The sequence below is a fragment of the Rosa chinensis genome, chromosome 7 (genome assembly GCF_002994745.2).
Source record: "Rosa chinensis cultivar Old Blush chromosome 7, RchiOBHm-V2, whole genome shotgun sequence".
Lineage (NCBI taxonomy): Eukaryota > Viridiplantae > Streptophyta > Magnoliopsida > Rosales > Rosaceae > Rosa > Rosa chinensis.
Genome location: NC_037094.1, coordinates 31735110 through 31761631, shown reverse-complemented (window position 1 = coordinate 31761631; position 26522 = coordinate 31735110). Strand labels below are relative to the sequence as shown.

The 26522-nt window shown below is 37.6% G+C and overlaps 2 protein-coding genes across 2 annotated transcripts; one reads left to right on the top strand and one right to left on the bottom strand.

Moving 5' to 3' along the window:
- Positions 1-406: 406 nt before the first annotated feature.
- LOC112180455 (alcohol acyl transferase 1 allele GSa) lies at positions 407-8288 on the top strand (the record flags this gene model as incomplete). The annotated part of the gene is made up of 3 exons (XM_024319022.2): positions 407-855; positions 1010-1872; positions 8255-8288. Coding segments are annotated over exons 1-3 (1344 nt in total), but the record flags the coding sequence as incomplete, so codon positions are not given.
- A 1806-nt stretch (positions 8289-10094) lies between these two features.
- LOC121050419 (heterogeneous nuclear ribonucleoprotein 1-like) lies at positions 10095-11098 on the bottom strand. The gene is made up of 4 exons (XM_040510229.1): positions 10964-11098; positions 10824-10869; positions 10563-10617; positions 10095-10256 (listed from the first exon to the last, which is right to left on the bottom strand). The coding sequence occupies exons 1-4, from the start codon at positions 11086-11088 to the stop codon at positions 10192-10194; spliced, it is 291 nt and encodes a 96-aa protein (XP_040366163.1). The 5' UTR covers positions 11089-11098; the 3' UTR covers positions 10095-10191.
- Between the last annotated feature and the right edge of the window lie 15424 nt (positions 11099-26522).

Here is a 26522-nt window from a genome sequence, read left to right as displayed (position 1 = left end):
AAATACAAAGGATCACCCAGTTTTCATCTAACTTTGACCCAAAAAAGTAAAAGAATTTTTTATCCAACTTCAGATTACCACTGGAAAAATGCTGGTACAGTTGCAATTTGCAAGTTATGTATTGTACGTACGTGCGAAACCAAATTGATAACTTTGGTAGTACGTGTATATGAGTAGTATTGATATGATGGGAAGGTTTTTGATTGTGGAAAACATTTGTGATAATAACCCAATAAACCCATGCCAATTAATACAGTCAAATACGACTGCCTACGGAAGTATCCTCTAGCATCTTTTCTATATATAGCAACCAAATTTATCGATCTAGCTTGTAGTTTTCTTGTGGTCATCCAACACTATCTTCTTATTCAACACTATTTTCTTTGTAAGGGTTTTCATTATCAAGCCATGGCGTTGCCATGCTCCTTAGTATTTCAGGTTAATCGAACCCAGCCACAACTTATAACTCCAGCAAGGCCAACTCCTCGTGAAACAAAGATGCTGTCAGATATAGATGACCAGCAAGGCCTTAGGTTTCAGTTACCAGCCATCACAGCCTTCAAGAACAATCCTTCAATGTCGAACCGAAAAGACCCTGTTCAGGTGATCAGGGAAGCAATAAGTAGAGCATTGGTGTATTACTACCCTTTGGCAGGTAGGCTCAGGGAAGGGCCTAACAGAAAGCTTATGGTGGATTGCAACGGAGAAGGTGTCTTGTTCGTTGGGGCTAATGCTGACGTCACTCTCGAGGAAATTGGAGATGCTATTCTACCCCCTTGCCCTGTGTTAGAGGACTTCCTATGTAATATCCCGGGCTCGGATGGCATTCTTGGTTGCCCTTTGTTGTTAGTTCAGGTAAATCAACAGAGACAATAAATTTATTACAAGTTATTACTAGCTAGATAGATATCCTCTTTTTTCATGCAGCACAATACTAAACTGTAATTTGCTCTAATGATGATAATAAGAACATGAAGATAAAAATCGCTGACTAAACCATATTTGCTAGGTGACCATTTTGAGATGCGGAGGTTTCATAGTTGCAGTGCGCCTGAACCATGCAATGTGTGATGGGCCTGGATTGATCCAGTTCTGGAACGCAGTAGGGGAGATGGTTCAAGGAAAAAGTGCACCATCTATTCCACCAGTGTGGGAGCGAGAGGTCTTGAATGCCCGAGATCCACCACGAATTACATGTACACATCACGAATACGAGGAAATTATTGATGGATACTCAGATAAGGGCTCTGATGCGGCAGTAATGGTGCAAAAATCTTTCTACTTTGGTCCCAATGAGATAAGGGCCTTGAAGGAACATCTTCCACCACACCTTTCCAATTGCTCTACATTCGACCTTATAACATCGTGTTTGTGGAAGTGCCGCACAGTTGCACTAGAACTTAATCCGAAACAGGTTGTTCGGGTTTCGTGCATAGTAAATGCACGTGGGAAGCGCAACAGTCTAGGTCTTCCTTTGGGTTACTACGGCAATGCATTCGCATACCCAGCTGCTGTTTCGGAAGTGAAACAATTGTGTGAAAGTCCGTTGGGATATGCACTGGAGTTGGTGATCAAGGCAAAAAATGAAATGAGTGAAGAGTACATGAGATCAGTGGCAGATCTTATGGTCATAAGAGGACGGCCTCCATATACATTGACCGGGAACTTCACAGTTTCAGATAATAGACGCACTAGCATTGGACATGTCAACTTGGGGTTGGGAGAGCCAACGTTTTCTGGACCTGCCAAGGCCTTGAAGTTTCTTAGTTTCTATATTCAGCACAAAAAGGAAAAAGAGGACGGGATTTTGGTGCCAGTGTGCTTGCCATCGTGGAGTATGGCGAGATTTCAGCAGGAACTCGAGAAGATGACGTCGTCGGAGATAGTGGGAAATATAAATAACACTAAATCTGCTAATATTAATGTTGTAAGGATGATTCCACGGTTGTAAGGTTTCAATGATCCTAAAATATATATCATGGTTGTAATGTCTTTAATTATTTGAATAAAGGATCAGGATCCTCTCCTTAACTCTTTTCACCCTTGTTCATCCTTGATTGTCAATCTCAACCGTTTAGTCGAAATCTAAAGGCCATAAATAATTCACATCAGCATCTGATTATTAATTATCCAAAAATTGGGCTAGACGACATTTCTTTCTTTCTTCTTCCCTTCTTTCTTTTCTCTTTGTTATCTCCCTTCTTCTCCAGACTCCAGAGGATTTTCAAGTACACCTTCTTCCAAAGTTTCAATCTTGCAGAATATTATTTGTCAATGAATCATTATAAAAATTAATGGCTAAATATATGGATTTCTTCGATCAGGCTGATCCCATGAATTCTCCCTCCCCTCTGCTTCACCTTCCTCATCGGCGCTCGCCGCCATCAATTCAACTCTCACAGCAACAAAAACCCTTAATTGGAGTTGGAGAAGATGAAAAGACGAAAAAGAGGGAGGCGGCTCTTCTTCTAAATAATTGTGCATGTGTTCTATATCAAATGATTCAAATTCAAATTCAAATTCATTCCAAGAGGACGAGGTCAGCCCCTTCTGCATCGGAAGCCAAATTGGAGGGATTGACGCTGCAGTACCAAACCAATGAGTAAAGTCCTAAATTTTTTTAAATGAATTTAAGTAATATAAAGCAAATGAATTGAACAGTAATTTTCCATCCATGTCCAAGTTTTTACATGATCCAGAATCTGACGACTCCTTCCTTTACATCTTGTTTTTAATTTTTCTGAAACAAAACTGGGTTAAATGCCTTCATCAAGATATAACTATTGTGTTTCAAGGAATGCAGAAGGAGATCGGGGTTTAAAGGAACACAAAGATTTTATTCTAGTGGCTGACCTCTTGGATTGGATATTTGGATCTGATATGGGTTGTGAAGATTTGCCATGATCTTTACTAATTGGTGGAAATATAACTCTGCAAGATTGAAACTTTGCAGAAGAGAGGGAAGAAAGAAGTTGACGTCGTAAAATGTTAGTTATGGACTCCGAAAACAGAGCTTAGCTCCACCAAAACCACAATGACTTCCTATCCCAATCCCAACTGCATCAGCACCTGGAGCTATACGAGAAGGGATTGCGTGTGGCGAGGATCCGCGAAGAGATGATGGATCTCAAGGCGTTAAGGTCGAAGACACTCCGGTTCATCTCCAGCATTCATTTGTAGATGAATGAGTTCTAGAGCATGATCAAGTGCGTGAGGATGTTGCGAGAGGGCGACACAGGTGATTGAAACTCTGCAAGATTGAAACTTTGCAGAAGAAAGAAGTGGACGTCGTTAGAGCAACTTCACCCGTTGGGTCATCAGGTCACCAGGACAGGAAACTGTTCACCGCCACTGGACTTTTGCTTCTACCTATTGGGTCAGGGTCACTATTCAGTTACTGTTCATTGAATATATATATATATATATATATATATTTTTTATAAATGAGAAATGTATGATGTAAATAAATAGTATTAATGAACATTTTAGAAATGCAACTAAAGAAAATTTTATGGGTAGACAAATTATATGTCCACCGACACTTTTTTTTTTTTTTTTAACTGCACCGACAAGATTTTTGAAAAGAGGGAAAATTTGAAAACTCCACCGACACTTTTATCACATGTACACTACCGACAATTTTTTTGAAATGAGTGATAACCCACAGACACTTTTATCTGTATGAAAAATTTCAATAAATAGACATGATCTTTACACTACATACACACACCATCCGAGCTTAACAAACCTTCACCTTTTTCATATCTCTAGCATTACATATTTCCTCAATTTCCCTCGTTTCAATAAATAGGTTGTGGGATCAAATTCGATGGTCTCAGGATAAAGATGATGAAGAGATGATGACCACCAACGCCGTTGTGATTGCAGCAGTCGCAGAAGAATCTGGAAACTAACGCCGAGGGCGCAGTTCTCATCCTGGTCGTGCACCAAATGAGGAAAGACTTAGAGAAGAAAGGGGCAAAAATTTGATGGCCGACTACTTTGTCGACCGGCCAGTGTTCAAAGATTGGGAGTTCCGAACACGTTACAGGATGAGTCTCAATCTCTTCAAGCATATATCTACTGACCTTTGCCAGTATGATCGTTACTTTGTTCAAAAGTCAGATGCTACCAAGAAAGTCGGACTACTTCCGGAGCAGAAGATGACAGCTTCCTTGTGAATGCTTGCTTACAGTGTTGGGGCAGATCAATGTGCTGAGTATTGTCAGATGGTGAAATCTACCTCCATCGTAGCCCTTCAGCGATTTACACGAGGAATTATTGATCTTTACTCAGCAGAATACCTCCGCGCTCCTACTATTGTTGACCTCAGACGACTTCTTGCCAAAGCTGAGAGGAGAGGTTTTCCAGGAATGATTGGGGGCATCTACTGTATGCATTGGCAATAGAATAATTGTCCGACATATTGGGCTGGAGAATATAGTGGTAGGAAAAAGATCCCCACTATCATCCTGGAAGCAGTCGCATCTTACGACACTTGGATTTGGCACGCATTATTTGGAATGCCTGGTGCATGCAATGACCTCAACGTCTTAGCAAAGTCTCCGATGTTTGACAAGCTTACCACCGGTAGAGCACCTCATATCCAATTCCAAGTTAATAACAGAATTCATAATTTAGGCTACTATCTCGCTGACGGTATTTATCCTCGATGGACGACTTTCTTGAAAACAATTCGAAATCCTACACGCCCCAAGAAAATCGAGTTTGCAAAAGCTCAAGAGGGGTATAGCTTTTATGTGTGGTTTTCATTTAGCTTTTATGTTTTTAATTATGTATGTGTGCTTTTCATTTGTAAGGGTATTATTGCTTGAGGACTTCCTTCCAATGTACTCACATATTCAAATAAATTTTCATTTCATCAATCTAATATTACATAAGTGAAAAACCAAACATTGGAATCATAACAATACAATTATTTAAAATATATAACTCCTTAATTTTCCTAATCCTCATCTTCATTAGGAATCCAATTTGTGTTTGAGGGGTCATCCATATGGTTGGGGTTGGTAGATTCACCCGAACAGAAAGGTGGGGAAGGGACTCCACCCGTGAATGGTGGTTGTGGGAAGCCACCGGGGAAAGGAGGTTGTGGATAATATCCACCGGTGAATGGTGGTTGTGGGATGTTAGATCCACGGGTTGCATCTTCATCTTCTTTCTTCGCAATTTTTTTTTTTGTTTTCTTTGCTAGTATTTCTTTTTGGTTGGCGTCATCTCACTTGTGTCCATCTCCATAATTCGCTCTTCCCTCTCTTGAATTTTGAATTCCCGCGGCCCTCTCTTGAATTTTGAATGCCTAGTTTCGCATATCCATTTGCAAGCGTATATAATCTTGTTGTTGTTGGTCATGGAGATGTCGAGCAAATTCCTCATCAGTTTTCTCCTTGGCCGACAACATTGATGTTTGGTTGATTGCTATAGTCTCCACAACGGATGTCAGAGGACTGGAGTCAATAGATGCTTTCTTTCCTTTCCGGATAGCTTCTTTGGCAACCTTCTTTCCTTGAGGCCTCACCGAAAAATTGGGAGTTGCATCGACATTTACCTCATCTGCATCTATGTCCAAGTTGACATGAGAATTAGGAACGGATTGTTATGTGTGCATCCGTTCAGTTCCTCCCCTGGAGGTTCCTCCAGTCGAAGAGGTATGGCTTGGAATGTCACCAAATTGTTGAAACCCCTTAACAATCTCGTAACATTCTAAACTAATGAAATCACCTCTTTTTTGGCCTTCCTTTCGATTTGGTCATCGCAGCTCTCCACAAATCTTGTGCTTGGTGTTGCTATGTTAATTTAAATAAAAAAATATAAATCTATTAGTACAAATATAAACGAGGTACAATGTATCAACTAATTAAATCCACCTACATCACCTAGTAACTTTAAGTATAAGGTGAGTATAATGTATAAACTAATAATTTTAAGTATAAAGTATAAATTACTAATTTGAAGTATAATTATCAACTAAATTTTAATATATAAACTAATAATTTAAAGTATAATTATCAACAAAATATTTCAACTAATAATTTAAAGTAAGATGTATCAACTAATTAAATTTTAATATACACTAAAAGAATCATAAAAATTAATATTCATGTTACACTACAAATTCATACCTCATTAATCATATTCGCACCACTCTTGTACCAACTTTTCGCTTGCCTTAACGAACAATGGCAAGCAAAAAGTTTGACTTTCAAGGTTTTCCACCTCTCTTGAAAAGCTTGCAATGATCGGACATATCCATCCCAATGTTTGGCATAGTGTTGGCGTACCTCTATCCATAGATCATCTTTTCTTCGTTCCGTACCATTTGCCGGATCTTGGCTAATAGCCCTCCAAGACTTGCACAATTTAATGTCTTCCATAGGCTGCCAACGTGTCTCGTCAATACTTGGATCTGCTACGGGTTGGACAACCGTATTGGCTCATACGCTAATATTGGAATCAAAAAATTTCGGAAGATGAAAACTATGAGGAGAAGGAACAAAAAATTTGAGGAAGTAAGAAAGATGATTTTTTTGGTGTGAGAAGTAAAATAGGAGGTGAGGTATTTATAGGAAATTTTGGTTATATTTTTTTTGTTACCGTTGTAATCTAATGGTTACTAATTAAGTTTTTTTTTTTTTACCTCGGCAAACCAAGTTTATAGGTCCAAAATTATAAACCGTTAGATCAATTTAATTATCATAAGAAACGGTCCAGATCTGTGGACTGTTGCATTCAAATTGCAAAGGAACCCAACGGCTACACACCACGTCACCACCCGCACGCCGCTACATGACAAAAAGTTGGCTGGCACGCGCCTGCTATCTTGTCGACGCTACAAGACAAGCGACTAGGAGCCACTTCTTCTACATGGCGCGTCTCCCTTTCTTCTTCTTTTTGGGTTAGCGTGGAGCCCTGGGTCATGGGCTCAGTCACCATGGTACTCGAGCTGCTGTCCTGGGCCTCCTACTGTGCTGTTGCCCCAACTCTGGTGGAAAATGGAATAGTGATATTTTGGTGACCCAAGTCACCATTTGACGTGGTGCCTGGCCATAAAGAGGCCCGGTGAACTTGCTCTTAGCTAACTTTTGGGCAATTAATGATAAATATGCAGATGCTGATGTGGACTATTTATGGCCTTTGGATTTTGAGTGGAGGGTTAGGATTAGAAGTCAAGGAGAGACAATGCTGGAAAGAGCCATAGAGAGGATCCGGATCATTGAACAAATGTATTAAAAACAACACACACACATATATTGAGTTACTGGAATATCTTAATTACACATTTGTATTAAAAATGACACACACACATATATTGTGTTACTGGAATATCTTAATTACACATTTGTCCAGGTTATGTCGCTTCTCTATTTATTTATTTAAGTTTTTCATAACAATAATCAAACTTGAAAGTTTGGAAAGCATCTAACAAAAGATCTTGATCCCTAATATGATTTAAGTATCTTTAGCAATGCTAGCTAATTTTTAGTCAAATTTAGTTAAAGTAGCGAAAAAGTTTTGGCTTGCCATTCTAAAATATGTCGGTATCAGTTGTCTTTCAAATTTATATATTGAATAAAGAAATAGTTTAAATGTATTTATAAATTACACAGAACATTAGTGTAGCTGCTAAAATTGATAAAAATATAAAAGATGCTCTCTAAAATAGCTAATCAAGGAGTCAAGATAGAGAGTCTGCTAAAGATGTTCTTAGTTGAATATGGTGTTCAGTGGTAGTAAATAGGTATTGGCAGCCAAATTCGCTACAAATATTACACTTCAAGACTAGATCATAGAAAATGACTGGCCTATAGTAAATAAATTGATAAATGTGTCAAAAGTTTAATTCTACCACATTTGTTCCTCCTAAGTTGTACTTAAATAGGAATAAGTGTTTATTTCTTTTATTCCTCTAAAAACCTTAGAGAGCACCTCTCTAGCAAAAAGGCGATGGTGATTACTTTAGGTCAAATCAGCGGCGGACAGAACGATGGTGGAAGATGACTTTCCGAATCCTTACCTCACTGCTACAAAAAGGCCATCAGACGACGGTGGATTTTTGTTGTGTGATGACCAAACTCACCGTGGTCTAAGTGAGTGTTGTGTGATTGAAACATCAGACAATGGTGATTTCACCGTTGTGTGATAGTACTTTGCTCAACAGAATACTAGTTTCCGTTGTGTGAATTCTGCGCGGGCATGTGCCTGGCATGGGATGCGCAAGGATGCCACGGCACAGTCAGACAACAGAAAAAGAAATTTGTCATTGTCTGAGATTTATAACACACAACAGATATAACTCATTTTTTGTTGTCTGAGATTCATAACACACAATAGATATAACTTAATCTTTGTTGTCTAAGACTAATAACAGACAACGGATATAACTTAATTTTTGTTGTCTGAGGTAAGTAACACACAACTAAAGTAACTTAATTTTTGTTGTCTGTGGTAAGTAACACACAACTGAAGTAAAGTTATCTCCCTTGTCTGTTGATTACTCAGACAACAGAGATCATTTTATTTCTGTTGTGTGTTATGAATCTCACACAACAGAATTTTGTTTTCTTTTGTTGTTGGTTGTTAGTTCACACAACAACTATATTTGGTTATCCGTTGTGTGAATATTGTAATCAAATTGGGTACCAACCAGTGACTGTTGTAGGAGAAGCCTCAATTTTGAACTCTTTTATCATCATACAACACATGGTTTAATATTGTGTTGTATGACTTAACCTTGGACAACAAGAAGAATATCAATATAAATGTTTGTCCAAAAATATTGCTCGATATATTACCAAATAAATAATACTCTAATCCATTTCATTCAAGTACCGTTATTCAAGCATTCATACATTCAAGTAACTAGATGATACACTAAACAAGAGAATTCCCAGTTAGCTACACAAGAATAAAAAAACATTCCTATTCTTGATATATAGCTCTTAGCCTTCAACTGCCTTTGGCTTCAACAAAACTTGGAATGTCTCACTCCCCCAATTGGCCTGAAAAATGCAAACTTGTTTAGTGATTTGATGAAATTTGACAATGTCTGCATCAGGCACAACATGATTTAATGGTTGCAGAAGAAATAATACAAAGCTGCATGGGAATGTAAAGAAAGAGCAGTGAAACAAGAAAACGAAAATGCAGGAAATTAACAACAAAGAACAGAAAATGCAAGTGAAAGCAAAACCAACAAAGTCCAGAAATCACAATATAAATACATTGATTTCCACCATTGCCACATGAGTACATGACTCTAGATACAAAATGGACATGTTCTTTCTCTTCAGGACAACAAAAACGACATTTAGCTTAGGATAGAACAGAGCCAGAGCCAGAGCCAACCTTAACAATGATCTGCAATCCTAGCTTAGGATAGTTTTGAGACATCTGCAATTCTAAATAGAAAAAAAAATATACATAGCTGTATAATTATAAGCTTTATGGCAACACCTTATTATCCCCAAGAGAGGGTACCTGACAAAGATACAGGCATCCCCAAGAACAAGTTTCTTGGCAGTCACAAATGTACTCCAACCACTAGTAAGCAAGTGCCTCTTTGGATGACCTACATTTATTGAGGGACATACAGCTTAGAATCCAATACATAAGGTTACAGCATGATCATGCAGAAGGACTAGCAGTGTTCACCAAGATTAAGAAGATGATGAGAAATAAAATCGTAAAGGTAAAGTACATAGCATTAGTGACCATTTATGAGTAGGGCCAAATCAATTGCCTTCCATGATAACAGGTTTTCTGGGATATCCTAAAATATGTCCTATTTAATGTACTAATCACAGATGTGATGCATATTATTGCATTGTTGGACCAAAGAGAAAATTTATGTTTTGAAACATCTAATCTTAAGATGTTAAGGCAATTGATTATCATACAAAGTCGGAGCCCCAAGGGCTGCATATCTAGTGGCTGCAGAGATATACGCATTGTATGCACCATATCCACCCTTTGGTGTTGGCATTTTGCCCACTGGTTTAAAGTCATCTTCCTGAAAACAAAACTTTATAAATCTTGCTTCTTGAATTAACAATGTGACCAACAACTTATTATTATCAACGAAAACTATGAATATAAAATGGAAACTAATCTATAAGATTAATAATACTAAAAGTAAAGGTCAGTTATGCTGTAACTTGCCTTGGGTGTTGCTCAATCAACAACTACATTGGAACCCCCCAATTCATGGGTATCAGCCATTAAATTTTCCTCAGAGTCTGCAATTTAGAGAACAATTATCACTTCAGTAATTTTTTCATCACAAAATATATGCACAATGAACCACAAACAAAATATGACACACATTAAGCCAACTCGGTATATTCACAAAATTGAAGACTGATAAAGATTGCTATATCGATATAAAACAGGTTATTTACTATGTGAACAAGCTATAAAGGTTAAGCTACATAAGCAACACAAGCTCTAAGGGGACGAGAGCTTTATGGTAAATTGAAAATGCAATTAGCCTCTATTATGCACAATTTCAACTGCAAGTCAAACAGAAAGTGAAATGATCTGACCTGCATTTTCAAAGGTAATAAACCCAATTCCTCGATGCATTTTTGAGCCTTGATCCTGAAGTAACAGATAAACAGAAGTCATAGGACATCAAGTCCAAACCAACAATACTTGAAAACATAAATGAGTTGTAGAGTACATATGAATCTTAGTGGTACGTGCATGTGTACAGGTATGGACTATGGATACACATACTTAGAATGACTTCAATGCATGTGTCTTGAAAAGTACCAAAAGAAAGTATACATAGATAGATAGAGAACCTTCGGCATGTATAAATCTGTTATCTCTCCATATTTCCCAAAATGACTGCAAAAGAGATTCAAAGAAACATCAGTTTGATTCCAGACCATGGCAGAAGAAAATGATTAAATAAGAACAAATCAATGAATGACATTAATACCCTCGAAATTTTGCTTCTGTCACAGATTGTGGCCTGGGATCCTTGCAACAAACATCCTGGTAACTTTTCTTGCAGGTGCTCTCATCTCTTCCTGCAAACAAAAAATATAAGCACAAAGAACCCATTACTGCCTTACCCCACGATTTGTAGACCATTGGAATCACCGTCAGCAACTCCTTAAGAGACATGTTTTTGAAGATTAGACCCAATGCATTGGGTATTAATTCGTCCTATTGCCGAGAATCACTTGCCACTTCCATTTATTTCACCTTCAGAAAATGAGAGACCAGTAAAGACTAATCAATTTCTCAGCTTAGCAGAACCATTACGAATAGAAAACACATACCAGCACTGACCACATAAAGAAAACAAAAGGACGAAGAAGAACAACTATCTTTGATTCTAATGAAGAAACGAAGCAGAGTTGGGGGAGAGAAGAAAAGCCAAGAAATTAGTAGTATGTGAAACAATACGGCAAGAAATCAAAAATTAAGAGTTCAAATTAACACCAAAATCTTCTTGCAGATCCAACAAAATCCATATGTGAACAAGAACACCATTTAATGGAATCACAAACAAGGAAAAAAATAAGCATAAAGACATAGATTTCAGACCAAATGAGAGCTAAAACAAAATGAGACTTACCAACCAAAGACCAAGATTCAATACTTTCTGTTCAAAGGGTTCATTGAGTGCATGAACAACTCTCCACAGATCTAGATGAAAGGCCAAAAGCTCCAGTTTCTGTTGGTCATCACTCTTTAACTGGGTTGGTAAATCTCAAATTATATAAAAGCCATCACACAGAACAGAACAAAAGCATTTATATCATACCGTATGTTCCGACTATACCTTCTCCTTCGTTCTCTTAGTCTGCAACAAGAAAAAACCATTTCTTAGAAATACGCAACTTTTGAAGATACCAAAACAATTTGAAACAACCAAATCGATTCCAAACTCGATCTCTACAACCCAAATGGTAAAACCCAGAATCCGAATTCCGCAAACATGAACCGCAAAGGGATTGATAGATCAAAAATTAATTACTAGTACTATGGCGCCATCATCAGTGATTCAAACACTCAGAGAAAATACTACTCTCACCTGGCGGTTAGATTCAGCAGGGTGAGCAGCGAAGCCAAGAATGAGAGTGAAAGGAGGAGGGAGGAAGAAAAGCTGGGAAGCAATGCCTGTAGACAACGGGGGTCTTCTATTTCAAGAAACGGACCCAAACGACGCCGCTTTTGGACGACTGGAACACCAAGTCACTGAGCCAGAGGCACCAATTGAGGCGGAGAAAACCAAAACCAGGAGGAGGCTCAAGCTGTTGAGGACGGTGACGACAAGGGAGAAGAGGCCGAGGCCGAGGATGAGAATAAGAAGCGGAGTACTAAGCTTGAAATCGAAGCCATTTGCCGGAAAAGGGTTCGAAAGAGAGATGGGTCTTTTGTGCAGCTTTGTTTGGAATTTTCAATCTATGAAGGAGAAGACTGAGATCGAGATGGGTTTGTAAGAGAGATGAGTTTCTAGGTTTAAGAGAGGACTGAGATTTTGTTCAGGGGCGAGAGAGAGCTGAGGGTTGAGAGGAGGGCTTTGATTTTTTGTTTTTCTCTTTTGGACACGAAGTGGCAATTAAACCTAGCTATAAATTCTCAAAGTTATTCACACAACAGAAACCTCACCAACTGTCATCTGCGTGCAGCATTAAAAATCAAAATGTGAAATCATAGAGGCAAACATGGCGCCTACAGCATTTTGGCTTAAAATGTTGCCGCATGGTTTCAAGTTCACACAATAGAAAATCTTAAATCTGTTGTATAATTTCTACAGCTTACACTAGGCCTATCTAGGGGAAGACATTCAAGCATGCTTCCTCAAATTTGGTGTTTAGTTTTTCAATCACACAACGGAAATAGTAAAACATGTTGTCCTAGTATCCCAAATTTCAATGTTTCAAGAGCCAACCAAGACTCCAAAGTGGAGGGAAATCTGCAGCTAAATTTTTTAAGACTCAGAAGATGGACAATACTTAGTTCCGTTGTGTAATATAGTTCTAATAAAAAAGTTAACACTTTGTTGGCATTCACACAACAGAATACAACTAAAACTGTTGTATGATAGAGCTTACTTAAACACACAACAGATAATTTATGTTCCGTTGTGTGATTAGTGTTGTGTGATTAACTTTTTGTAGTAGTGCCTGGAATTGTAGATGGATCGTCAGAAGCTCGAGTAGGCAAGCGTTCATTGATTTGATTCGATAGGAAAAAGTTAAAATCATTTTTCTCTCAACGTTGTGTGATGCAAAGCAATTGGAAACCCTCTGTATCAAAGTAGGGTTTGATAACTGTTTGGGAGCACCCAAGGATGATGATGTCCTGGAATTGCATTCTTGTGTATGTATGAAGTGCCTGTGAGAATTAGGGAATTATTCCACAAGGCGTGTGGACGTTGCCATTGAAAAAAGAGGTGCACCAGATGAGTGGCATTTTACTGGAATCTACGGCTATGTGCAGACCGCCAATCAGCATGAAACCTGGAACTTAATGCGGCGGCTTGCATCATAGATTTCACTACCATGGTTCCTTGTAAGAGATTTCAATGAGATTGCTGATAACTCGAAAAAGATTTGAGGAGTGGCTAGAAGACATACGCAGATGCAAGCTTTCTGAGAGGCGATGATGGATTGCTCCTTAATAGATAGAGGATACTTTAGAAGCCCTTACTCATGGATATGAATCTATGGACAGTGAAATTGAGGATTTTGTTTCCCTCTTCTAGTATAACACACTTGCCTCCTTGTTCCTCTGATCATAATCCTTTGTTAGTAGAGGTATGTGAGACTCCCGTCCCTTAATCTAGAAGAAAGAAACCTCAGTTTCGGTTTGAGCAATACTAGGCAATGCATTAAGAGTGTGAGGCAGTGGTGCAATGAGGATGGTAGAGCATGGGTGATTAGGTAATGGAGGCCATATGAGTCAAATATGTTAGCAAATTAAACAAACTGGGAGTGAGCTTAGCAAACTTTTATGTTTAGACAAATAGAGATGAGGGCAATTAGGGCTAGACTTGATGAATTATTACAAAACCTTATCATGTCACTGAAGGCCGAGAAACAAGTATTACAAGCCAGTTTCAAGAATTTCTTACACAAGAAGAAACAGTTTGGATAGAGCGGTCTAGATCTCTATGGTTGAAGAGGAGAGACCAAAATACTGCTAATTTTCATCAGAGGGCTTCTAACAGACGGCAAGAAAATAAAATTTTGGGGTTGTTTGATATGAATAATCGGTGGGTGAATGAAGGACATGAAATTGATGATGTTGCTAGCACCTATTATCATCCGGAGGGCCTCTAATAAAAGGCAAGAAAATAAAATTTTGGTTTTGTTTGATATGAATAATTGGTGGGTAAATGAAGCACATGAAATTGATGGTGTTGTTAGCACCATTTATCATCGCATGGCCTCTTATAGAAGGCAACAAAATAGGATTTTGGGTTTGTTTGATATGAATAATCGGTGGATGAATGAAGAACATGAAATTGACGGTTTTGCGAGCACCTATTGTCAATAGATCTTCAATATTTAGGGTGTAAATGCACAGGCTATGAAACTGATTTTTAATACTATGCAGCCGAAAGTAATTGATTCCAATGAACTAGAGTTTATTGGCACCGTGTTCAGATAGTGAAATCACGGCAGCATTATTCCACATGCATCCATCAAAGTCTCAGGATCCTGATAGTATGCCACCTTTTTTCTTTCAAAAATATTGGAATACAGTTGGGCTAGATGTGTGCATAACAGTGAGATACTTTCTCTTTTTAGGGGTTTTGATCAAGGAGGTAAATTACAATCATATTACACTTATTCCAACAGTAAAAGCTCCAAAAAATATGATTGATTTACGGCCTATTGCATTGTGCAATGTATTATATAAAATTTGTTCAAAGGTGTTGGCTAACTGGTTGAAGAAGTTGTTGGGAGACATTACTTCACCGCTACCGAGTGCTTTTGTCCCTGGTCATTTGATATGGTATTATCAGATATCAAATGACCAGGGACAAAAGCAATCTACTTCTGCACCAAAGATTCACCTGTACCATCTGTTATTTCCAAATGACAGCTTCTTATTTGGAACGGCTATAGATGAGGAATGTCAATAGATTCAAAATATTTTACATACCTATGAGATAGCTTATGGAAAAAGAGTTAATTTATAGAAGAGTAGTGTGGCTTTGGCATGAAGGTTGATATGGGTAGACATCACTACTTGGCCAATTTGTTGGGTGTTCAAAGAGTAGACAAGCATGATAGGTACTTGGGTTTGCTTATATATGTGGAGAGAACCAAAATGGTGGCATTTAGCTACATGATAGAGAAGGTGGTAAGTTGGTGGGCAAAGTTACTCAGTGGTGCTAGTAAAGAAACTTTGATTAAGATAGTGCTCAGACAGTGACAAATTATGTAACGAATTTGTCATGCCCCGATTTTCAAACATAACAATAAACAATTAACAAAACAAAAATACTTTAGGCGTGATGTTCAGACATCAACACTAAATACCTGCGCAATTTTTAAAAAAACAAGTACGCAAGATGCCCTGAGCCCCAAATGTCAATATAGACTCATTCTTTAGAGTCACATATTACATTACAATTAGTTTACAGATTAAACTGAACAACAATCCAATAAGTAAACATACCCACCAAACTTACTATACAGCGGAAGACTAAAACCATAAGTACACTTCTACGTCCAAGTTACAACAACAACAAAGCCTCAGCTTCAACGACGATTACACTTTTACAGTTTCAGTTTGTTTGGTTTTCAATCGTGAGGATCCAACCATTGGATCTTCCTTTCATTTGGGCAATTTGATCCTAGAAGTGTTTCAGAGACCTTGTGGTGTCTCAGGTGAAGTTACGTCTCGGTTGGTGTAAACTTCAATTTTTAGTTCAAGTGTGGGTTTCAAACTTTAAACGGTTTTGTATCTTGTGTTGTTTGAGTTGTGACCTTGATTTGATTAGGTGTTGTTTTGAGCGGAGTTTGATAGTTATGTGTTTTATCTCGTGTGGTGTGTGAAGACGCAGCGGGATTTAGAGGTGAGTAAATCTAACATTGTTTTGGGTAATAATTAAGTTATGGTTTTAGTAGAAGTAATATATTGTTAGATGTGAAATCATATTTTTTTCAAAAATAAATATTTGTTTTGAAATATATGAACTTGATCATCAATAATTCATGGGTAAGTTAAAACGAACTTTTGTTATAAAATGATTTTTGGGTTGTATAAATTGTGAACTATAGTTGGTATTAGTGGCATTCCTGAGAGGATGACTGCGTATATATATATATATATATATATATATATATATATATATATATTCTTGGTGGGATTGTGTGGTGAAGTGAAAGACAATATGTTTTGGTGGTTTGATCACTATTGTTTTTGGCAATGATTTGGAGGAAAACAAATGCATTTGGAAAGAAAGGACGGTATTGTTGGCTTTAAGTTTAAGTATGTACGATTTTTGTGAACATTTTGAGGTGTGAAAACAATATATTAAAATGATTTTGATATTGTTTTGATATTTTTAGAGTTGTGAAAACAATATTTTGTGGCGATCAGTTATATTGTTTTGAGATTGGTGGAGTTGAATTATGAAAATAGTTATGGTAAAGCGTACAATTTTTGTTATTGTCTTCTTGTGTTATTGAGATTGTGAAATTGTGAATTGAGTTGAGATGGTGAAATTGTGTATGGAGTTGTGATTGTAGAATTGTATTTTGTTGAGGTACCATGGGTCTAGTGTGACCTTCTTAATTTTGTGATTTAAGATGCGGTGGCTTGTGTGGCAGTACCAAAGTTGTGACCAAAATGGTGACTAGTGACAGGACCCGACCCAGGAATCACCCTAATTACCTGGATACGAGCCTACGGGGCCCACATTAAGCGAAATCCTACCGAAAATTCGGCAGAACCTCCCCTAAATATGGGCTACCCAAAATTTCACAAACCTGGACATGCTTTCAACTATAACTTCTACTCAACCTACTATATCAAATTTACAATCCAAGCACATATATTATATCCGGAAAGTTCAAATCCCAACATAATCCTCCGTAAGCGACAACATCCATCAAACTTAAAAGAAAAGGTTTATCAGAGCAACACTAAACTAAGCCGATATCATACAAGGTAGGTTAAGTAATAACCTACGGACAAAAACGGAAGCGCTGATTTTCAAGGTCCTTTAAGCCTGGACGCGATCTCTGCTAATCTGAAATCTGGGCATTTGAAAACGAAGGGCTCAGGGGAAAACATATAAAATCCATTAGAGTGAGTGGACAAAACCGAAACAAGAATCAAATAATTTATGGTATGCTTTCCCATTTCTCTTTCCAACAAAACAAACATGCAGCTAGACTTCATAAAAGTTTCCAATTCACTCTTTTTCCAAGAAACTCTTTCGATGACTAGGAAGGACTGCTTCCTAGGCATCTCATGCCATCGGGGAGGGACTGCCACCCGATGACGCACCGAAAGGGACTGCCAACCGGAATAGGAGGCGGTGATTAGTTGGGACTGCCAACTAGTCACAGGTAGTAGACGGGACTGCCGACTAACTATCTCAAGTCATCTGGAAGGGACTGCCAACCAGATGACGCATCGGATGGGACTGCCAACCGAACTGTAATCTGGACGGGACTGCCGACCAGACTATTACCTAGAAGAGACTGCCAACTAGGTAAGATACGCATGCGCCAAAACTGGTCTCCTTGTCAACTGTTTCCTTTTTAAATCCTTTATTTTCCACAAATCACATTTTCTCAAAATAATAAATCAACTGAAAACTTATTTCCATGCTGCATGCATTATTTTAAAAAAATGAAAGTCCACTTACAAGTGAGTCCCGCAGCTAACCCTGCTGCCTGCCTGTGTCCTCCTCGCTCGAGGGCTCAGTACGTCCTGTCACAATTGAATAGGATATAATTAACCATATAATGAAATATTCTCAAAAACAACTCATTCCCCTCGGAATAAGCATCCGTTATTCACAAATTGTCATAAAACTCCCATCCTTTAATTTGGGATTAAATTCTATCATTCCTTTACAACCTCGATGCCCTCCAACTCATAACCACTCAATCGATTCTTAAATCGATTCCTTAACCATTCCATGACCTCGCTTAATCTAAACCTTCACAAAGACCGTTCGATAACTTAACAAATTTTTAATTCACTTCCTTCAACACAATTTACCACCAATTTATAATATAAATCCTTTTCCAACAATTCCACATTCTTTCTTAATTTTTCTCCTTTGCAAAAAATCACAATTTCAACTCTAACAATCTCAAATTCTCTCTAAATTTTCTTCTCCAAACCACAATTTCAACACCAAAATTCCTCAACAATATAGACCAATCCCACAATAACATTGACAATAAATTACCAAGAGATTAAGTCAAAAGATTCATCAACTAAAACATTTAAAACATCCAAAAATTCTAAATTTCTCTTTGACATTCCAAACCCAATATACTTCTTCAACCTCTCAACACTCTCAACTCAACACCAAAAACATGACAACAAATTCTCAACCCAAGATAATAATCTTAACCACCTTAGAACCACAACCAACATCAAACTCCAAGGAAACTCATTAACCAACAACTTTAAATCTAACACAACAATTCATAGACTACAACTAACAGTTCCTATACCTGCAACAACAACCAAATTCAAGTAGAAATAACCAGAAAAATCAAACAAGAACCCAAGAATTCAAGAGTACTGTTCACGGTACTGTTCACAGTCTCAAACACCCTCAAATCTTCTTCCACCGATCAAAACGAGCTGCAAGAAGGTTAGGAATACGTTCAGTACTTCCCCAACAATCAAAACCCCCAAAGAATCCGGCTGGAAATCGCCGGAAACCGGACATCAAAGCAAAAATCCATTTTTTTTCCATTTCTGCAATTCTCCTCATATCTCCAAAACCAAAGCTACCCAAGGTGAAATACTTACATGGCTAGAAGGAGAAGGAAGCGAGGATCACGCCGTGCCCAAGCTTTCATCCTGGGGTGGCCGGACGGCGACGGAATCGCTGGAGAGAGGGAGAGCAGCGACGGAAGAAAAAAAAGAAGGGGGGGGGGGGTGACTCGGGTTCTACCCGTGCTCTCTCTCTTTCCCTTTTTTTTTTTTTTTCTGATTCTTTCCCTTTCTCTCTCTTCCATCTGTTTTATTCCTTCCTTACTACAAATAGAAGCTCACAAACAAAAACCATGCCAAAAATAGAAATTTCTATTTTTGGTCATAACTTTTCCGATATAAATCCAATTTAAACAAACTACGTGTCCACGAACTCGATTTTTCGTATTCTACGACAATCTCAAATAAATTTCCTAATTTACCGAACTAAAGAAAAAGTCAATCCTCGGTCAACCACGGTAAAAAGTAACTAGTAGGTACGGGGCATTACAACTAGTGTGGTGACCTGTGTGGTGAATGGCTATGGGAAATAACATGTGTGGTGATTATTGAGTAAAGTTGTCGGATTTGTTGTTGATATAATAATGATGGTGGTTGTTTCTGTAGTGACTAGTGTTTTCCTGTAAATGAAAGCATATTGATTTTGAGATTATTGATTGTGTGGAGTTACATTATTTGAATATTGAGTTATTTGATTTCATCGTAATCTCTTGAACTAAATGACTTGATACACATGTACGCAAGCGTAAGTATCATTGTTAAGATAGGGAAATATTATGCACAAAGTTTATTGTACCCGGGGATTAGTGGCTAACCCACAATCCTTGGGTAATCGGAAATAAAGACACTTAGCAAACAAAGAAAATAAATAAAAATGTTAATCTAAGGTACCAACCCTTAGCAATGCTCGGCTTTGATTTTCACCAAAGCCTAATCAAAACTAAGAACCTAGTGGTGGATATGCACAAATGAGTAGAAGAGTTCAATATTTGGGAGTTGATTTCAACTTAACAAAAAGATAATGAATGTAAAGCAATAAAAATAAAAATGAAATGTAAACAATAAAAATGAGAATGTTGGGTACTAGGGAGGTTCCTTCACCCAAATTCTATGTGTCGGAAGCTAATATAATGTAGATGCAAATCTCCTATTTTGGCGGTAGTAGTATCCAAGGCGGTTCAAGGCTCAAGGACCAAAATTCCATTTTATGGTATTCCTACTCCAGTTCAAGGGTCGTAGGAACTCACTTGACATGAATTAGAGCCGGTTCAAGGGTCACTAATTCATATCAAGAGGAGTAAAGATCGAGGAATTAGACTACTAAGCGACCCACCCGCGCAATCACGCAACGGGTGTAAATCACCATGCTTATAACCCCTCAAATACGAAATTGAAGGTTTCTAGCTTAGGAATTAGAGGGGATCAAACCTCTAACTCCGTCCTAGACATGCTCAAAATACACATCCTAGAGTTGACTAGGCTCCTAGACATGCATTTTAACCCAACAAAAATAGATATAGGGGTCATCATGGGCCGGGCTAGGGCCGGCCCTACCCTAAATTTTAGGGCTTAGGGTCGGGCCGGGCCGGGCCTAGTCAAAGTCAACAAAATTTAGGGCCGGGTAGGGTCGGGCCAGGGTTTAAATATGCTAACCCTTACCCGCCCGAAAAGCCCGATCCGTTAGGGCCAAAAGGGCCGGGTCGGGCCGGCCCTCAAATAGGGCCAAATAGGGCTGAAATGGGCCAAAAAGGGCCTTATTTTGTTTAACAAAAAAAAACATTATTTTTTTCTTCTCAAAATATGGCTTAATGGTATATGTTGGTGATATAAGACTCATTGTTTTTTATTGAACATATTTTATATTAATATAATACTTGTAACTTATAACATTTATTAATATTACTTAAGGTGGTTATATTCAATTAACTATCTATATAAATCTCCCAATATTAATTGTTGTCTAACAAAGAAAATAGAAATTAAAGAAAACAAAACTTATGAAATCAATTACAAAAAAAAAGATAAATTGCATATTATAGAAAAAAGAGAAACGTAATTAAAAAATAGAAAAAAAAATATGGCTTATTCGGGCGGGCCAAAAATTTCGAAATGGAAATTGATCAATCTGACAATGCTCATGGAGGGTAACAAGCCTAATAAACTAGTTATACTACATTACAAGGCATATAAGGATTATGTGCGATCCAAAAATTTTAAAATGAAAATCGACCAATCTGAAAATTCTTATATGTTTATACAATAGTGATAGGTATTGTGTAAAGAAATTAGGCCGATCCGCCGTGAATAAGGCGTCCAAAGTAGCGGTCAACGCTTTGCACAAGCAAACTTCCCTAAGGGGAGAGGCACCATGCGCGGACAAACGTTGCGGAATTTTGACATCTGTAAATAGACCCCCTACCCATGAGAGTGTGGGAGCTGAAAGATCGAAAAAAATGAATTGCCAAGGACCGATTAAGAGCATATTTGTTTTATGTTCTATTTAGGGTATTGAGTTGACCGGGTAGATCGAGGTCCAACCGAAGGCGAAAATTGCTGAAATTTCTACCACTAACATATATTCATATGAAAACAACATCCAGCGGTTCATTTTAAAAAATTCCATTTCGTCCCCCATTTTGCTCATGGAGGGTAACAAGCCTAATAAACTAGTTATACTACATTACAAGGCATATAAGGATTATGTGAGATCCAAAAATTTTGAAATGAAAATCGACCAATCTGAAAATTCTCATATGTTTATACAACATTGATAGGTATTGTGTAAAGAAATTAGGCCGATCCGCCGTGAATAAGGCATCCAACGTAGCGGTCAACGCTTTGCACAAGCAAACTTCCCTAAGGGGAGCGGCACCATGCGCGGACAAACGTTGTGGAATTTTGACATCCATAAGTAGACCCCCTACCCATGAGAGTGTGGGAGCTGAAAGATCGAAAAAAGTGAATTGCCAAGGACCGGTTAAGAGCATATTTGTTTTATGTTCTATTAAGGGTATTGAGTTGACCGGGTAGATCGAGATCCAACTGAATGCGGAAATTGTTGAAATTTCTACCACTAACATATATTCATATGAAAACAACATCCAGCGGTTCATTTTAAAAAATTCCATTTCGTCCCCCATTTTGCTCATGGAGGGTAACAAGCCTAATAAACTAGTTATACTACATTACAAGACATATAAGGATTATGTGCGATCCAAAAATTTTGAAATGAAAATCGATCAATCGGAAAATTCTTATATGTTTATACAATAGTGATAGGTATTGTGTAAAGAAATTAGGCCGATCCGCCGTGAATAAGGCACCTAACGGAGCGGTCAACGCTTTGCACAAGCAAACTTCCCTAAGGGGAGCGGCACCATGCGCGGACAAACGTTGCGGAATTTTGACATCCATAAGTAGACCCCCTACCCATGAGAGTGTGGGAGCTGAAAAATCGAAAAAAGTGAATTGCCAAGGACCGGTTAAGAGCATATTTGTTTTATGTTCTATTTAGGGTATTGAGTTGACCGGGTAGATCGAGGTCCAACCGAATGCAGAAATTGTTGAAATTTCTACCACTAACATATATTCATATGAAAACAACATCCAGCGGTTCATTTTAAAAAATTCCATTTCGTCCCTCATTTTGCTCATGGAGGGTAACAAACCTAATAAACTAGTTATACTACATTACAAGACATATAAGGATTACGTGCGATCCAAAAATTTTGAAATGAAAATCGATCAATCTGAAAATTCTTATATGTTTATACAATAGTGATAGGTATTGTGTAAAGAAATTAGGCCGATCCGCCGTGAATAAGGCACCTAATGGAGCGGTCAACGCTTTGCACAAGCAAACTTCCCTAAGGGGAGCGGCACCATGCGCGGACAAACGTTGCGGAATTTTGATATCCATAAGTAGACCCCCTACCCATGAGAGTGTGGGAGCTGAAAGATCGAAAAAAGTGAATTGCCAAGGACTGGTTAAGAACATATTTGTTTTATGTTCTATTTAGAGTATTGAGTTGACCGGGTAGATCGCGGTCCAACCGAATGCGGAAATTGTTGAAATTTCTACCACTAACATATATTCATATGCAAACAACATCCAGCGGTTCATTTTAAAAAATTCCATTTCGTCCCCCATTTTGCTCATTAAGAAGTTAACATTACATTGGTAAAAAGGTTTCAACTCGACCAATTGATTATTTTTAGTTATGTTGATTACTTGATTTATTTCAAAATTGGTATTACATGAATATATTGTCCAATTTGAAATAATAGCTTTGTAATTATTACAGTTAATTAGTTAACAGTAATTATTGGTAAATATTAAAATACCCATAAGATTATATTAAAACGGCGGCGTTTTTGCCGAATTAATAGTTAATTCTTTAAAAAAAATTATTTTTTTCTTCTCAAAATATGGCTCAATTTAAAAGACTCATTTCCTAATATGGTAGATTGAAATAATTTTCTACACTTCCATAGTTTTATTACTTTTATACATATAACACATGTAATAGAAAATAACAAAAATAAAATATAAATTTTAGGGCCAGGTTAGGGCCGGGCCGGGCCTAGCCCTTACGGGCTCAATCGGGCCGGGCCGTAGGGTAGGGCCGGGCTTTATTTGTGTGACCCATACCCTACCCTAAATAGAAAAGGGTCGGGCCGGCCCGCCCTAATGGAAGGGTCGGGCCGGGCTTCGAGCCTACGGGCCGGGCGGGCTTAGGGCGGGCTTAGGGCCCAAGGGCCATATGATGAGGCCTAAATAGATATAAGCATCCATCATATGAAAATTGCATCATTACATTAAATTAAACATCTTTTACACAAAATTTGAGCTAGGGCACACAACCCTAACCCCCAAAAAGAAAATTACTCATTACCCATAATTATGAACATCAAAGATACAAAATTCAAAGAGAATAGAGTATATAAGTGTAGGAGAAAATAAGAATAGTCACAAATAGCTAAAAAGCTAGCATGACTAGTCTTAATTTACAACTCTCATAATTACCCAAGTCTTGAATCTTGTAGAGGAGAAATCTTTGATGAATCCTTAAAGTTTTGGGTGAGTAAATCCTTCAAATCTCTAAAATAAAACTACAGAAAATATAAAAAAAATGGAGGAGGAAAGGATTAGAGCATCCCAAAGGGCTGCCCAGTTTTGTGGTGTGCGGCATCTCTGTTGTTGAAGAAGGGATGGCTGCCTTTTATATGTAAGAGGAAAAGATGGTCTCGGTGGCTAGGGGTCGTCAACGGGCCGGGCCGGGCCGGGCCCGGCCCATTCATAGCGGGCTCGGGCCGGGCCGGGCCTTGCCATATTTTTAAATAATTGCGGGCCGGGCCGGGCCGGGCTTTATTAAAAATCAAAGGATCCAAGCCCGTCCATATAAAGCGGGCCTTGCGGGCTTTTTCGGGCAGAGCCGGGCTTGGCCTTGCGGGCTTTTTTGGGCCGGGCCTTGCGGGCTTTATTTATAAATAAATATTTAAAGACACAAGTTTTTTTTTTTAATCAAGCTTTGGAAATTCAATGGATAATGATCAAATACAACCAAAGATAATAGATCTATATAACTATATTGTACCAAAAAAAATCTATATTTATATATAGATACTAATTTATTGATAAATAAATTTTTAAAGACACTAATTTTTTATAAACCTATATTTATATATCATACACTCCAAAGAGCAACCCCTATCAATTCAAAGAAAATGGAAAAACCGACCGTTGGATAAGTTTATTACAATAAATTATGAGTATGGTAAAAAATTTAGCCAATTTCACCATATTTTAGAATCCGATCGGATTGGTCAACCGTAGTCACTTATATGTTTTATTGTTTGACCGATGGCGTGGCAACCGCGAAACGTGCTTATTTTTTCACATCACGTTTGTATATATTCCATCGATGGATGTGCGTGGACATAAGATAAAAAAAATTAATTTTAATTACAAACACATTGGTGTATACCAATTTTATTCCTTTAGTTGTATGACTTATACATTGCATTTAAATTGTTTAGGTTCATTCTAAAGCAACCATGAAGTAGAAAATGAATTCGGAGAAATCAACCGCTCGATGGAGAGATTGTAATGTTTTATGGTGATTGTAGAAAATCTAGCCAATTTCGTTATTGTTTCGAATTCGATCAACTAGGTCAAACGTAGTTACTCTTATAAACCTATATTTATATATCATACACTCCAAAGAGCAACCCCTATCAATTCAAAGAAAATGAAAAAACCGACCGTTGGATGAGTTTATTACAATAAATTATGAGTGTGGTAAAAAATTTAGCCAATTTCACCATATTTTCGAATCCGATCGGATTGGTCAACCGTAGTCACTTATATGTTTTATTGGTTGACCGATGGCGTGGCAACCGCGAAACGTGCTTATTTTTTCACATCACGTTTGTATATATTCCATCGATGGATGTGCGTGGACATAAGATAAAAAAAATTAATTTTAATTACAAACACATTGGTGTATACCAATTTTATTCCTTTAGTTGTATGACTTATACATTGCATTTAAATTGTTTAGGTTCATTCTAAAGCAACCATGAAGTAGAAAATGAATTCGGAGAAACCAACCGCTCGATGGAGAGATTGTAATGTTTTATGGTGATTGTAGAAAATCTAGCCAATTTCGTTATTGTTTCAAATTCGATCAACTAGGTCAAACGTAGTTACTCTTATAAACCTATATTTATATATCATACACTCCAAAGAGCAACCCCTATCAATTCAAAGAAAATGAAAAAACCGACCGTTTGATGAGTTTATTACAATAAATTATGAGTGTGGTAAAAAATTTAGCCAATTTCACCATATTTTCGAATCCGATCGGATTGGTCAACCGTAGTCACTTATATGTTTTATTAGTTGACCGATGGCGTGGCAACCGCGAAACGTGCTTATTTTTTCACATCACGTTTGTATATATTCCATCGATGGATGTGCGTGGACATAAGATAAAAAAAATTAATTTTAATTACAAACACATTGGTGTATACCAATTTTATTCCTTTAGTTGTATGACTTATACATTGCATTTAAATTGTTTAGGTTCATTCTAAAGCAACCATGAAGTAGAAAATGAATTCGGAGAAACCAACCGCTCGATGGAGAGATTGTAATGTTTTATGGTGATTGTAGAAAATCTAGCCAATTTCGTTATTGTTTCGAATTCGATCAACTAGGTCAAACGTAGTTACTCTTATAAACCTATATTTATATATCATACACTCCAAAGAGCAACCCCTATCAATTCAAAGAAAATGAAAAAACCGACCGTTGGATGAGTTTATTACAATAAATTATGAGTGTGGTAAAAAATTTAGCCAATTTCACCATATTTTCGAATCCGATCGGATTGGTCAACCGTAGTCACTTATATGTTTTATTGGTTGACCGATGGCGTGGCAACCGCGAAACGTGCTTATTTTTTCACATCACGTTTGTATATATTCCATCGATGGATGTGCGTGGACATAAGATAAAAAAAAAAAAATTTAATTACAAACACATTGGTGTATAC